The sequence below is a fragment of the Leptidea sinapis genome, chromosome 24, assembly GCF_905404315.1.
Source record: "Leptidea sinapis chromosome 24, ilLepSina1.1, whole genome shotgun sequence".
In the NCBI taxonomy this organism is placed as follows: Eukaryota; Metazoa; Arthropoda; class Insecta; order Lepidoptera; family Pieridae; genus Leptidea; species Leptidea sinapis.
This window is the reverse complement of record NC_066288.1, coordinates 7,393,465-7,408,093: the sequence shown is the minus strand read 5'-3', so window position 1 is coordinate 7,408,093 and position 14,629 is coordinate 7,393,465. Positions and strand designations below refer to the sequence as shown.

At 33.3% G+C, this 14,629-nt stretch overlaps 1 protein-coding gene across 2 annotated transcripts in view; it reads left to right on the top strand.

Moving 5' to 3' along the window:
* Nucleotides 1-3,424: 3,424 nt before the first annotated feature.
* The window catches only part of LOC126971772 (ATP-binding cassette sub-family G member 4), a 164,398-nt gene continuing 153,193 nt past the window's right edge, over nt 3,425-14,629 (top strand). For both annotated transcript variants that reach the window (XR_007730987.1, XM_050818169.1), the window contains exon 1: nt 3,425-3,739. Coding sequence is in view for 1 of the 2 variants with exons in the window: in XM_050818169.1 (XP_050674126.1) it covers nt 3,577-3,739 (163 nt within the window). In the remaining variant the exon portion in view is untranslated. The remainder of the gene's footprint in view (nt 3,740-14,629) is intronic.

Genomic DNA, 14,629 nt, shown 5'->3' with positions numbered 1-14,629 from the left:
TATATCCTCACTTTTATATTATTGTTTTTAGACTTTTTAACAACGCACGACGGCATTTTTAAAATATTTTCTTGAGACGCAAACTGATCTGTCACAGACGATGGCAAATCTCATAATGGCAGCCGATCGACTTGTATTAGTGGATGTATGTATGTAAGTGTATGCGTGGGGCTATGTATTTACAGGGTGAGTATGGTGGGTTCGCGATAACGTCCCACCTCTTACTGAGGTGGAACGTTATCGTAAACAGAGGAGTGAAGGACCTCCGAATGGTCCGAAACTAGTCGGTACCGACACCGACAAAAACGTAAATCCGTATTAATAGATAATTGAATAATGACTCACGAAAGTTTTAATAATTTAGTTTACCGGCTTGTTTTAGTGCCTCACTGTTATTTAAGGTGACACGGAGTCCTTATTTTTTTACTCGTCCGTGGATTGGAGCCTCGTTTTAAGCATTATAGCGCATAGGAAACTCAGATCTTCTACAGCATATTAATGAAATAGTTGGTGTGGAGCATAGTTGTGTTCAAGTAGTTAGTTTTACTGATGACAGAGTTAATGCCCTCTCTCTCTAACCACTAACGACTACTAGATGCACGAAAAGAACTGTAATGATTACTACGAGGGTGCAGATCGTAGGCACGATTTTGAAGCCGAGGGTCCGAATACAACCTAGTAGGGTAATCGCACATTCTCGTGAGCAATAGAATTGAATAGCAATATATTTATTTATCATTAGGATAAACAACACTTGGTAAACCTCATGACGCTACATCAGATCGTAAAGGAGATTTGATATGGGAAGAAGAACTGATAAGAAACTGCAAAAAAGATAGGCTGAAAAGCCTATATTCTATCATATAAGTCCTACCAGGCCTACTTAATATCTAATATATAAAATTCTCATGTCGCGGTGTTTGTAGTTAGACTCCTTCGAAACGGCTTCTCATGAAATTTTGAGTGCATATTGGGTAGGTCTACATCTATTTTTCATACCCCTAAAGGGTGGTCCACGCCAAATTTTTTTTGACTTTTTTTTTAAATTTGTTTGATTGTGAGTCAGCATTAAAAAATACATACAACTTCAAATTTTCTCCCATCTACGATCAACAGTTACTTTTGTATCGCGATTTTAATATCGGCAATACAACGTTTGCTGGGTCAGCTAGTAATACTGTACAATTTTTGGTGGCCTGCGCGGAACCAGACAAGAACCATGCATCATTATCCTACTAATATTATAAATCTGAAAGTTTGTATGTCTGGATGTATGTTTGTACTCCTTTAATTCAAAAACTACTGAATGGATTTTGATGAAACTTTTCAATAATATAGCTTACACACCAGAATAACACATAGGCTATAATTTTTAAAACTATAATGTTCCATTCCGAAAAGCAAAATAATTTAAAAACATTGAAATGTTGATGAATAAATAAAATACTTTCTCTCTTTTTAATCTCCGGATCTACTGAAAGATTTTAAAATCTTTCTTACCCATAGAGGGCCACATTTTTTGTGAATGTTTTATGCTATATTAAGTTAACCAGAAAAATGAAAAGACTTTTTCGTAGAGGTCGGCTTTAAGTAAGTAAGTCTGAGAAAAAACGGTCAAACACTTAAAATAATTCATATGGCAAAACAATGTTTGACGGGTCAGCTAGTAAAATATATAATCAATTCAATCAGTTAATTATACTATAGTAATCCTTCTTTGTAAAAGAAGCTTTAATATATTTCATAAATTTTTCATCAGTTGAGTCCTAGTATACTACACCTACTTACGAGGAAAATACATATAAAATTGTTATAATATTTTCAAATCTTAATATATATAAATTACGTGACACGTTGTTTGTCCGTGATGGACTTCTAAACTAATGAACGGATTTTAATGGGGATTACTTCATCGAGTGCAGTTTAGTCTTGAGAGATAGGATAGTTTTTATATCGATTTGAGACCCATAATTATTTTTAATTCCAATATTTGTTTTGTATGGACATATTTTCTACGAGAGAATTTATTGACACACGGTTTGACAGTTCTGCTGTGAAACAATTTCATTATAAGAACAGGAAGTATATTTTACGATATAATTCTTGATGTTATGAAATATTTTTGACAAATTCATAAAAAAAATCAGTATTTTTTTTATTATGACGTACAGAACAACGTCTGTCGAGTCAACTAGTATTATATAAATTGAATGCAGAGTAAATGTTTGTGACATTTTTTTTATGAAAATAAGGGACGAGACGAGCAGGACTTTCAGCTGATGGCAATTGATACGCCCTGCCCATTACAATGCAGTGCCGCTAAGGATGATTGAAAACCCAAAAATTCTAAGTCGCTCGTCACCTTGAGATATCAGATGTTAAGTCTCATTTGCCCAGTAATTCACTAGCTACGGCGCCCTTTAGACCGAAACAGTAATATTTAAACATTACTGCTTCAAGGCAGATATAGGCGCCGTTGTGGTACCCATAATCAAGCCGGCATCCAGCGCAAAGGAGCCTTCCATTGGTCTTTACCAGCCCCTTTAAAAAATTTGGAGTTTGTGATATTTTTATATATAAACAGTAAGTTTATCGTATCCCGTTAAATATTTGACAGTCAAAATAAACCTTAACAAATGAAAAACATGTAAAATAATGTTTTTTGTATTTTTTTATGCCCACTCAATTACCTAATATATTTTCAGAGTTATCTTTAATAGATTATATCTCAGTTTTGTGAAAAACTACATTATAATTTGGTAAATATTTAACTTTAAACCTGATTTTCATAAAAGATTGTATTAAAAATCGTTGCTGTTATATAAATATTTTATTAATTAGGGACATAATTTTATCGTCCGCTACAAGAATCCATGACCCACAGTGATAACCATGTGGACATATATTTTTTAGTACTTACTAGCTGACCCAGCAAACGTTGTATTGCCGATATTAAAATCGCGATACAAATGTAAGTGTTGATTGGAGTTGGGTTAAAATTTGAAGTAGTATGTATTTTTTAATGCTGACTCATAATCAAACAAATGTAAAAAAAAATGTCAAATAAATTAAAAAAAAAAAATTTGGCGTGGTCCACCCTTAATATTTAGGGGGATGAAAAATAGATGTTGTTCGATTCTCAGACCTACCCGATATGCACTTAAAATTTCATGAGAATCCGTCAAGCCGTTTCGAAGGAGTTTAACTACAAACACCGCGACATGAGAGTTTTATATATTAGATATAATATACGAACTAAATTCCCATTTATTGTCCTGTGTAGTTGTCTTGCGGCTACTTCCCTCATTATCAAGTCCACAATTAAACTAATAGTTTCAACCTTGCACTTGTTCGATGGCTTCGTAAATAAATGCTATCAGCTTAAAGGATTTTAAATAAAACTATAGTTTGGTTCAATTCGCGCGTATCAATGCGTGGCCAGTCGTTATCGGCGGTCGAAGCGGTGCGCGTGTTTACATCTACGAAAAATTACAAAAAAAAAAATATTGTTCCTTATGGGCTTACAGTGCAGTGGTATTTAATTTTAATAATTGAGTTATTCGGTGTACTTTCAAAATGGCCAGTGCTTTAGCTATGTTGCAAGAATTGGGGCAAAAAGTCAAGGGGAAGGATTACCAGGAATGCAGAACCCTGCAGATAAATATGCCCCCGCCAACTAACGTTGATATTGAGTTCAGGAATATTTCACTGAGCGTCTGGATTGGATTAAGAAAAAACAGTAAGTGTTTCTTTTTTATTGTTCTAAATTTTTTTATTTTTTTAAAAAATATTTTTGCATTATAAAAATATTATAATTAATTTAAACATTAAAATGAAAAGAAAGGTGTGCAATCAGTATTAACTAACACTTCAGTTTTATTAAAAAATAAAAATAAAATAAAGTATCAAAAATAATTTATTTGTTATTTTAAAAGTAAATTATTGTATATCATATTACGCTATTGCTAATCTAATACGAGGTATTATAACATTTTAATAATATAATAATTTGTAATAAACGGCGAATATAATGTTGTTATCTCATCAAAGGTTAGTAATGTGAAGTTTGCGTTACGATAACAATAATACCAAAATATGTAATGTTATATACAACTCATGTTATATACAAATAATATTTATACGAAAAAAAAACCTATTTCTGTTTTTTGTTTTTATTTCATTTTTACCCAAACGGCTTGACTGATATCTGTGTTTATTTAGATGACGGATGATTAGTTATTAAATTTGACCCGGTATATGTTTACGATTTTATCATCATCAGCCGGAAGACCCCAAAGATTTCCACGACGATCGGTCCTGCGCTGCCCTCATCCAACGTATTCCGGAGATCTTGACCAGATCGTCGGTCCATCTTGTGGGGGTCTACCAACACTACGTCTTCCGTTACGAGATTTACATATTTTTATTTACTTAATAAAAATAATAATGTTTATTATTATTTCTAAATAATTCAGGTGTTTAGTGTTGCAATAAATACATCTATGTAATTCAACAAAGGCCTAAATTCAACAACTGATTATTTTATTAAAATTATGAGGATACTAGCTGACCCAGCAAACATTGTATTGCTGCATAAAGTAATTAAATAAAAAAATTCAATAATTAAAACTTTTCGGGTATAAAAAATTGATACCGACCGATTCTCAGACCTACCAAATATATCGTAGATATATAAAATTTATCGTACTACAATTATTGTATTCGATTGCCATCTTGCAACCTATAGGGTTAGTGGATGGAACAGAATAATATAAAAATCGCGATACAAAAATACTTGTAGATCGTAGAAGGGCGAAAATGTGAAGCTGTATGTATTTTTCAATGCTGAATCGGAATAAAATAAAAAAAAATAAATCAAAAAAATATTTTTAGGGGTCACCCTTATCCTTTAGGGGTATAGGTAAAGAATAAATGTTGCCCGATTCTCAGACCAACACGATATGCACACCAAATTTAATACAAATAGTTTCAGCCATTTTGGAGGAGTTTGGTAACAAACACCGGGACAAGATAATTTAATATATTAGACTAGTCGACCCAGCAAACGTTTTATTGTCATATAAAGTAGTAAGAAAATTAATAATTAAAATTTTTGGGGTATCAAAAATAGATGACGACCGATTCTCAGACTATATATTATTTAGGTTATATAGTTATTTTATAATTATCTAGGCTAATCATTTAGGGGTGTGCAAAATAGATGTCATCGGGAAACAGCTATTATATTTCTGAATGTTGGCCAAGAACTACTACTTAATAAAAGAAGAAGAACTCTAAATGATACTAAGCACTAGTATCATTTAGAAAGAAAGATATATAAAATCTAATTAGTTATTTATTTTAAATTATTCTTTCAATTTGATTTCTGAACGACGGGGGACACATCAAAGGAAAAACAAAATTTTTGTTTATATTAATTTTTTTCCGAGAACTTTCATATTTATTCACCTTTTACACCTTCCCTGGACTTCCACAAATAATTCAACACCAAAATAAGCCAAATCGGTTCAGCCGTTCTCGAGTTTTAGCGAGACTAACGAACAGCAATGAATCTTTATATACATAGATTATTTCATTGAAATGCCATAGATAACAATAATAATTAATGCTCCCAACACCTGTACAAATGTATTTAGATTACAACACAGATATAATAGTATTATTACTTATTTTATTACCATGTGTGTTTTTGTTATATTTTTTATTTGTCTGACAAACTCACTACCTTAAGAAACTTAAGAACTGTATAACTGATCCTAATAAAATTTAATGAGTGAATGAGAACATATAATTCTTAGTATTATGATAGGTACCTAAATGACATCGAAAAATCATATCCTTACTATGCCATAGCGTTGTCGAGACGTTTGGCCCGAGGGGCCCAGAGGCGCGGAGAATGTACAGAGTACTACCTTCTCCTACTGGCAACCCTCTGGCAGCTGTTTCGGTCAACGGATCAGCCTATACGACGAAATGCTGCCAGTATTCTTGGTACGCTGCCCCGTACTTTTTGTTAGAAAACTTAAACCTATATGTTATTTTTTACTAGCTTTTACATAATATATGATTCTAATTAGTTTATAAAATTCCTAGAGAGTCACGATATTATATAAAACATTAGTTCTAAGTATAGAATTAGTACTTATAATAATTACATTTATGTAAGTATTTTCCATATGGTTCAAGATACCTACAGCAAGAAGTTTACATTTATAAAATATAATTACAGTTAATAATAATAATATAAGTTTACATTAATTTTATTGATACAATACTTTGCTACTTGGGGAGAAAATGTGATTTGGTTATCAGATGCCGAATTGCACTAGGTTTAGTTAAAAATTTGTCAGTTTCGGAGTAAGCATTCACAAGTTCATTAGACACTTGTACGACGAAGAAGGAATTACGGCGATAGAAAGTGTTATAAATTGGGATATGAAAGGGGATAGTATAAGTAATCTCTAAATTTAAACCCACAACTACACATACCAAAAAAGAAGAGGACACTGTCAGTAAGTTTTGCCAAAAACCATCTGTCTACAGCAAATACCACCTCAGAGGCAATAAATTGCGCTAAACTTCATAAATGACAACTATGACAAATACTATCTTTGGCTCATTTTATCTGTATTCCCCATGAAAACGAGATCTAAAAAGGTCTTTAAACGTCGGGTTAACTAAAAAAATGTAAATTTAACGCAAAAATCGAATGTAAAAACAGTTACAATTAAACGCGTTTTAATCCTTTAAAACTGTTTTATTTAAACACATAACATAATTTGACTAAGTAAAGGAGTAAGATCTACTTTATCGTTAACTATTTTACTGAAGTACACTATATCATGATGTAATGATAGTTTTAATTTAATGAAATCATAATGTTGTAAATAAAGTTATAAGATATGTTTTGTTTGAATAAATTGACTGCCTTATGAGCACAAATCTATATTATCAAATTAGATAGGTACATAGGATTCAACTAAGGGTCATATTCCCAAATGCGTTTCAACACCTAGTCCATCATCAAGTATATTTTGTCTCTTTTCGTGGGTATAAGACTGACAGTTCAATGTCATTCGAATCTTGGTCACTTGAAACGGCGTCCGAAGAGGATGTAAATACTACGTAATAAGAAACGGGACTGGCCGTGTAAAAAATTTTGTTCAGTATGAAACGTGCAGCTATTTGACATAAGTTTGTAATAGTAATAACAATATTATGGTGACAAGTATAATCCGGTATAAGTTTGAAAGCGAACAGTTGCTTTAAACTTAGTGGATTTCAGCTATCTCCGATTTTTACAAGATTATAGCCGTCATCTATCATCAATCTGTCAATCACTGCACGTTTCATACAATCGCTTTTTTCTTAGACAGTTTCGCTAGGCTGATGGCGACGCGATGGTATAATATCAAAGCCATGCGATATACCCTGTTACCAACTAAAATCGGTAACACAGAGAATTAGGGACCAAACAGACGCAGTTAAAATATGCTAGTTGGTTGAGAATGCTAGAAGATTTTATTGTTATTTAATTATAGAAATTATTATGTGATTGAACTTCGGATTACCAATGGGAGGCTCTTTTGCCAAGGATGCCGGCTTGATAATGAGTTGGCGCAAGTTTCAGCAGTGAAACAGTAATGTGTATTATTGTGTTTCGGTCTGAAGGACGCCGTAGCTAGTGAAATTACTGGGCAAATGAGACTTAACATCTTATGTCTCAAGGTGACGAGCGACACAGAATTTTTGGGTTTTTCAATCATCCTCAGCGGCACTGCATTGTAAAGGGTAGGGCGTATCATCACATTACCATCAGCTGAAAGTCCTGCTCGTCTCGTCACTTATTTTCATAAAAAAAAACGTCATTATTCACAAACATTCACTCTGCATTCAATTTATATAATACTAGGCAAATTACTGGGCAAACGAGACTTAACATTTTATGTCTCAAGGTGACGAGCGCAATTGTAGTTCCACTCATTTTTGACGTTTTTCAAGAATCCTGAGCGGCACTGCATCGTAATGGGCATGGCGTATTATTTACCGTCAAATTATACCGACGAGATAATAAGCCACCCTTATTACTCCATATCAATCATTAATATGCTGGTTATTCAATATCATGTCACCCAGACTTTTTAATTTTAGTTTATTTAAATTATTGTAAATTGATTTATGTTTTGTTTTCTCATTAGACCAGCCAGTAGGTTATCAACTCTGTGGTCTTTTGCCCTCGATCTTTCCCACTGCAACCACTGTATCCAAATTATAACTTTATCTCCGGGCATTGGTCCCAGATAAATATATGCATAGTCTCGCTAGAAGTTCTGTTACAAATAAAAATGCATTCATTTTTTATGACTTAATTAATTAATCTTAATAAAACTTATATGTATCTATTTATTGAAATGTCTGAAAAATAAAAATGGATTCTACTATCTATGGCTTGAAGCTTGAATGCAAATATTTGATCTATCTGGCCATGAATCTTTTTGCATGGGAAATTAAGTCACTACTTGTTCTAGAGATTTCTTATCGCATCCGTAGATTAAGGATTGGTCTCCGCTGCGCTCCAACGAGATACCGCACTACTTAAGAACAATAGCTTTTTCATTACTATTATATGCTTGTGTGCGTGGCATCTTGACACTCAATGGCATCTTTCAAATTTTGTAAAATACGCTTCGTGTTATTTAACATCGAAACTAATAAAATACCAAGTACTTACTGATCACGGCCTAGTAAAAAAAGAAGGACTCCGCGCCGCGATATTAGCAAGTGAAGCACCTTTATGCTAGTGTGTGTGCGGTTATGGTTACACAATTTTTTCTCCCTTAAATGATCATATATCCACAAATACTTTTAAAGTATTGTTTTTACACTTTTCACAACACACGACTGCATTTTTAAAATATTTAATTGCGACGCAAACTGATCTGTCACAGACGATGGCGAATCTCATAATGGCGGCCGATCGGCTTGTATAAGTGTATGTGTATGCGTGGGGCTATGTATTTACACGTTCAACGGCTTGTTTTGGTGCCTCACTGTTATGTAAGGTGACACGGAGTCCTTCTTTTTTTTCCTATTCGATTCCTCAAGGCCATTGGCTCGGTCCCCAGCCTTAATCATTTTACTAAATAATAACAGTCCAATAGCTTAAACAGTTACATCGCCGAAATGCACAATCGATGAGCTTCTTTTAAACGTATACAATAATAGACATTGAACATTACTGCCACCAAAATAAGGTGCACAAATAAAACTGAGCACAAAATTTTATGAACGATGCGGGACTCGAACCCGCGACCTCTCGCGTTCCGTGCGAGCGCTCTTTACAACTGAGCCAACCGTTCGAGTGACGTATCGTTTACAAAATATTTTATGCTTTGTTCTACACTCAGGTTGTGGCTTCATCTACAGGATCTACTTTACAGTTGATAGCCTGCTCATCCCCAATATTTGCATACTTGGAGGTTGGCTTGAGATGTCGCTCTTGCAAATCCAAACAATTTGTTATATTTTTAAAGTGATAACCCTCACTTCTGGGATTAATTACACAAATAAAACTAAAAACAAAATTTATGAACGATGCGGGTCCAGAACCGCGACCTCTCGCGATCCGTACGAGCGCTCTTTCCGACTGAGCCAACCGTTCAAGTGACGTATCGTCGATAAAATCTTGTATGCTTAGTTCAACTTTTAGGTTGTGGCTTCATCTATAGGATCTACTTTACAGTTGATAACCTGCTCAACCCCAGTATTTGCATATTAGGAAATTGACTTGAGATGTCGCTCTTGAAAATCTAAACAATTTGTTATATTTTTAATGTTATTTTTAAAATATAAGGTGCCATTTCTTTTTCTTTTTTTTTAAATTTGTTATGTTAAGTTATTTATGTTATCTATACAAGTTAATGAATACGTATATATACAACGCCGCTCGGACATTTATTGGCGCCCTTTTAGTAGGCGATTATTAGACTTATTACTTTTAGTACATAATACATTTACAAGATACATAATTTATGTATACATTTAAGGGTAAATGTATACAATTCTATAATAAAGTCCCAGCCACTGTTCAGGCATTATCTATAAATAAATTTAACTGTTTTATAAAAAAAATCCTATTACTCCACTGCTGAATATCTAAATTATCGGATAGCCTGGGACTAGATTGTGATTATTTTATAGCGATAGAAATGATTGTACAATATTGTATATTTTTTCTTGCGCCGCTTCTTCTCTCTCAGAGCGCCATTTGTTTCCGAAGCGGTAGTAGTATCTAGTAGTTATGACATCAAAAAGAATTCTAAAGGAATCAATTTTGAGAAAATTTATGACTTTTTTATGCCTTTAGTACGTCAATTACCGTACCCAAATATACAGTACACAATATCAAAGATGTTAATAATTAAAACCGTAGTTGTTTATGCAGTATTTCATATGAATCATAATATATCTTACACAAGGAAGTATAGAGTACCTACATATACAACATTAATTTATTTTTAGGTTTGATAACTGTGTGCCAGACATCTGGCCTCGATTCGCGAGTTTATCTTGGACTTACAAGTAACATATATACGAGTAATATTATATATTATATATTACCACAAGAAAACTAGTTTATATATGATGATCTAATTCAAAGGGTACTAAGTAGTTCGTTGTCCTGTACTGTTTAAAATGTTATAAATGTCTTCTTTAGTCTTAGATAATTATATGTCTAGGTTAAGCCTCTTGCTGTTAGGCAACGTATAACAACAGGACAGGTTTATTAATTTAATGCGCATGACAAATCCAAATATTATTATTCAAAATAGTCGAAGTATTATATGATATATATGAGTCAAAAACCCATTCCAAAAATTATGCCTCAGACCTGAGAGAACGAGCGCAACAAACTCAGAAGAATTCTCTTTTTTTTCACAAATAAAACTTATTATTTAATAGTATGAGGGCGGTCGTTCCATTCCCAATCTATGGTATCATTAAGAAAGTAATTTATGTTATAGTAAGTTTTACCACATAAACGTTTTTTAACAATTCTTTTGAATTTCGTAATACATGTTTTGAACATTTTCTGGGATCTTATTGTAAAAGCATATAAATCCAGCTACGTTATAATAATAATAATAATATTGACACACTTTTTACACAAATTATCTTGCCCCAAGTTAAGAATATATAGCCTGTGTTATGGGTTACAAGACAATGATATATTTAATGCAATATACTTACTTAAACATACATAAATACATTTAAACATCCATGACTCGGAAACAAACATCTATATTCATCATATAAATGCTTGCACCTACCGGGATTCGAACCCGGGACCTCTAGCTTAGTAGGTAGGATCGCTAACCACTCGGCTATACAGGTCGTCGTTATAAACTCGCGATACGCTATATACACTTTGTTTTAGTGTGCGTGTGTTGCTGAAAATAGAAGTTAAAAGCTTGCCGCTATTTTTTCGACGTGATCACAGCTGTTACAGTCTATCTAATGATATAAATTGTGTAAGAGTTAACTATAGTTTTGTTAAATGACAAATTTTCTATAAACATTTTTATTTTAAGGCTAGCCAATGGCCTTGAGCAATCGAGTGGAGCTAAGTTACCTCCCTAGCACAAGATCGCTGTTATTTTAATTCAGAATTAGAAGCATTTTTAATTTTTTACAAAACTAATACAAAACTATGTTATTTTAAATAGTATTTTGTGTACAATTAATAAATTATTGTACAATTTTTATCTAGATTGAATGATTAGAATAGCTCCAACTGTAAAAGTTAGAGGTATTTTGGTGATTTTACTTCTCACTGTCTATAAAAAAAAAAATAGAAGTGTAAAGAAAAAATGAATTTTCTTCTCGTATTCCGTATGTATGTAGATGTTGATGATGTATGTTCCGTAGATGTATAATTATTTTTTGTAAAAATATAATCTTAATATTAACCGTCAAGAAATGGTTTCAATTATTGGCTTATTTGGAGATTTCTCGAGATAGCAGCCTTAAATCTCCAGCTACAATAGTTTAGAAGAAATAGAAATTTTTTAATTATTACTTTTGCAGACCAGTATATTGGTACCAGCTCATCTGATCGTAGACAAAGTTTTATTGTAAACCATTCTTATCAACTACCAAATGCTGTAATCCTAACTGTGGTTGTATTCCACATTATGGTTACATTTGCCTAATAACCAACAGCGCAGTAACGTAACATTGTAATCTGAATTCTAGTCGTAGGTATAAATTTTTGTTAGTTATACTCTATTCAGTGCAATTTTAAATCCGCCTTAAAAATGCGCCTAATGCCTCAGATCGGCGTGATTTCGGCGCCCGCGCAGCGTTCTGTCAATGCATATTATTTTACGTGTAGTAATAGATTGCTTATAATTAGAATGATTTGAGTGAATGTATCAGAAAGCTATTGAAATAAGCTATAAGACCATGCAAAATAAACCATTCTGTAAACAAAATAAGGGTTAGAACTTGGTGAGAGAGTAAGGTGCCATACGGCACTTTCGGTTTTGGTGTACCTGAAAAATTTAGGGCACTGTTGATTTTAGAAAGTTATCAAAATATTAAGTATGTTAACACTCTTTATATCAGCTTGACTTGTATCCATCGATTTTCACCCAATTTAAATGTCGAATTGAATTGAATCTTTGCACACTTATCAAGGACCGATGACGATTTACCAGTGAGAGATTATGGAAACCACAACGGCGCCTAATTCTGTCGTGAAGCAGTAACGTGTAAGCATTATTGTGTTTCGGTCTGAAGGGCCCCGTAGCTAGTGAAGTTAATGGGCAAATGAGACTTAACATCTGTCTCAAGGTAACGAGCGCAATTGTAGTGCCGTTCAGAATGTTTGGGTTTTCCAAGAATACTGAGCGGCACTGTACGGTAATGGGCAGGGCGTATCAAGTACCATCAGCTGAATGTCCTACTCGTTTCGTTCCATATTTTCATAAAAAAACGATAATAAATATTAATGTAAACGGATTTTTACAATGTCCCACTGTTATTAGCTCTTTGAATGTGATTTTTGTCGTTTTGAAGACGTCAAATTAAATTGAAACTTTGCACACTGGTCAAGGATTGATGTCTTCTTTTTTTTATTTTTTTTTTATTTAATATTATGGTCTAGAGCAGCCGATATCAACAATATCTTTGTGCTGCAGAAGGCTATTCTTAGCGGTTATTTATAACCTAGGTCCTAAAGAACCGTTAAGAGATAAATTTAAAGAAGTAAATATTTAAACTGTTGCATCATAACAAATTCTTGATAATTTAAAGTTTGTTTATAGGCACATTAGCGATTGTGCTAAAAACTGTGATAATCATAATGTTGTGAGTGTAAACGAGGAACAAACATAAACTTGTTATGCCTTCTAATCGGTTAATTCGCGATATTAAGTCTTTTGTTGGTATATGCGTTTACAACACAATCACAGAAAATATACAAAATAAATGTGTTACAAAATTCAATAGGATTGAACAAAAAACGTTTTGGAATGGAACGACCGCCCTCGGGTTATTCACAAACAGTTTTATGATACTAAATTGTATTATGACGAAATTTTATTAAAAAAAAGAAGAGCGCTTATTTTATTGCGGCTATTCTTCTCAGGTCTGAGGCATACATTTTCGACTGATAGGTAGTTTTAGACGTTCAATAAGTGAGTATTAAATCCTATTTGAAATAAAAATATATGAAAAGAGCCTTGTGGCACCCCTATACTGAGAAGAGTCCCAGGAGGTCTCCTGCCATTCACCTCGACCTTCATAATTCTATTACTTAGATATGAAATCAGAATATCGAGCGCAGTTTTTTTATGACATAGTGACATAGTTTCCTGGCAGCGTTGAATGTTGAACACAATCAAAAGCCTTAGATAAATCACAGAAGATGCCAAGTGCATTCTGCGATTCTTCCAAGGCATAGTTTCTCAACCTTATTTTACTCACCGCCCACTTTGAGAATATGTTTTTTTATTTTACTTTAGTACGTGATTAGCGTGTATTTTTTTGCCTTTTTAGACTATATTTTTTAATCTACCCACCCCCCATCTGCGCCATCTTGATGCCCCCTAATTTTCTCTGGGTCTTCTACTACGCCCACAAGGGGGCGTTATCGCCCACGTTGAGAGCCTATGCTCCAAGGCATCAAAAATATTCTTTGTTAGTTCAACACCTGTATCTCCTTCGATGTTGAACTTCACCTCATCATCATTAAATAGCTGTGAGTATAATTGTGAAGATTGTCAACAATATTGTAACGAATATCAGTGGGAGGCTCCTTAATACTGGATGCCGGCTAGATTATGGGTACCACAACGGCGCCTATCTCTGCCGTAAAGCAGTAATGTGTAAGTATTATTGTGTCTCGGTCTGAAAATGAGACTTATTTTTATTTATTTATTATAAACATACAGTTTCTTCTTAAAATAATACAAAGTCCTGTAAAACTGTTTACACAGTTTGTCTACTGGACCGAGCGAGTCTCATAAAATAAATCTTAAAGCGTATTTTACAAATGTCACTGCAACGATAAATATTGATTCAATCGTTTTTTAAATTTATTTTT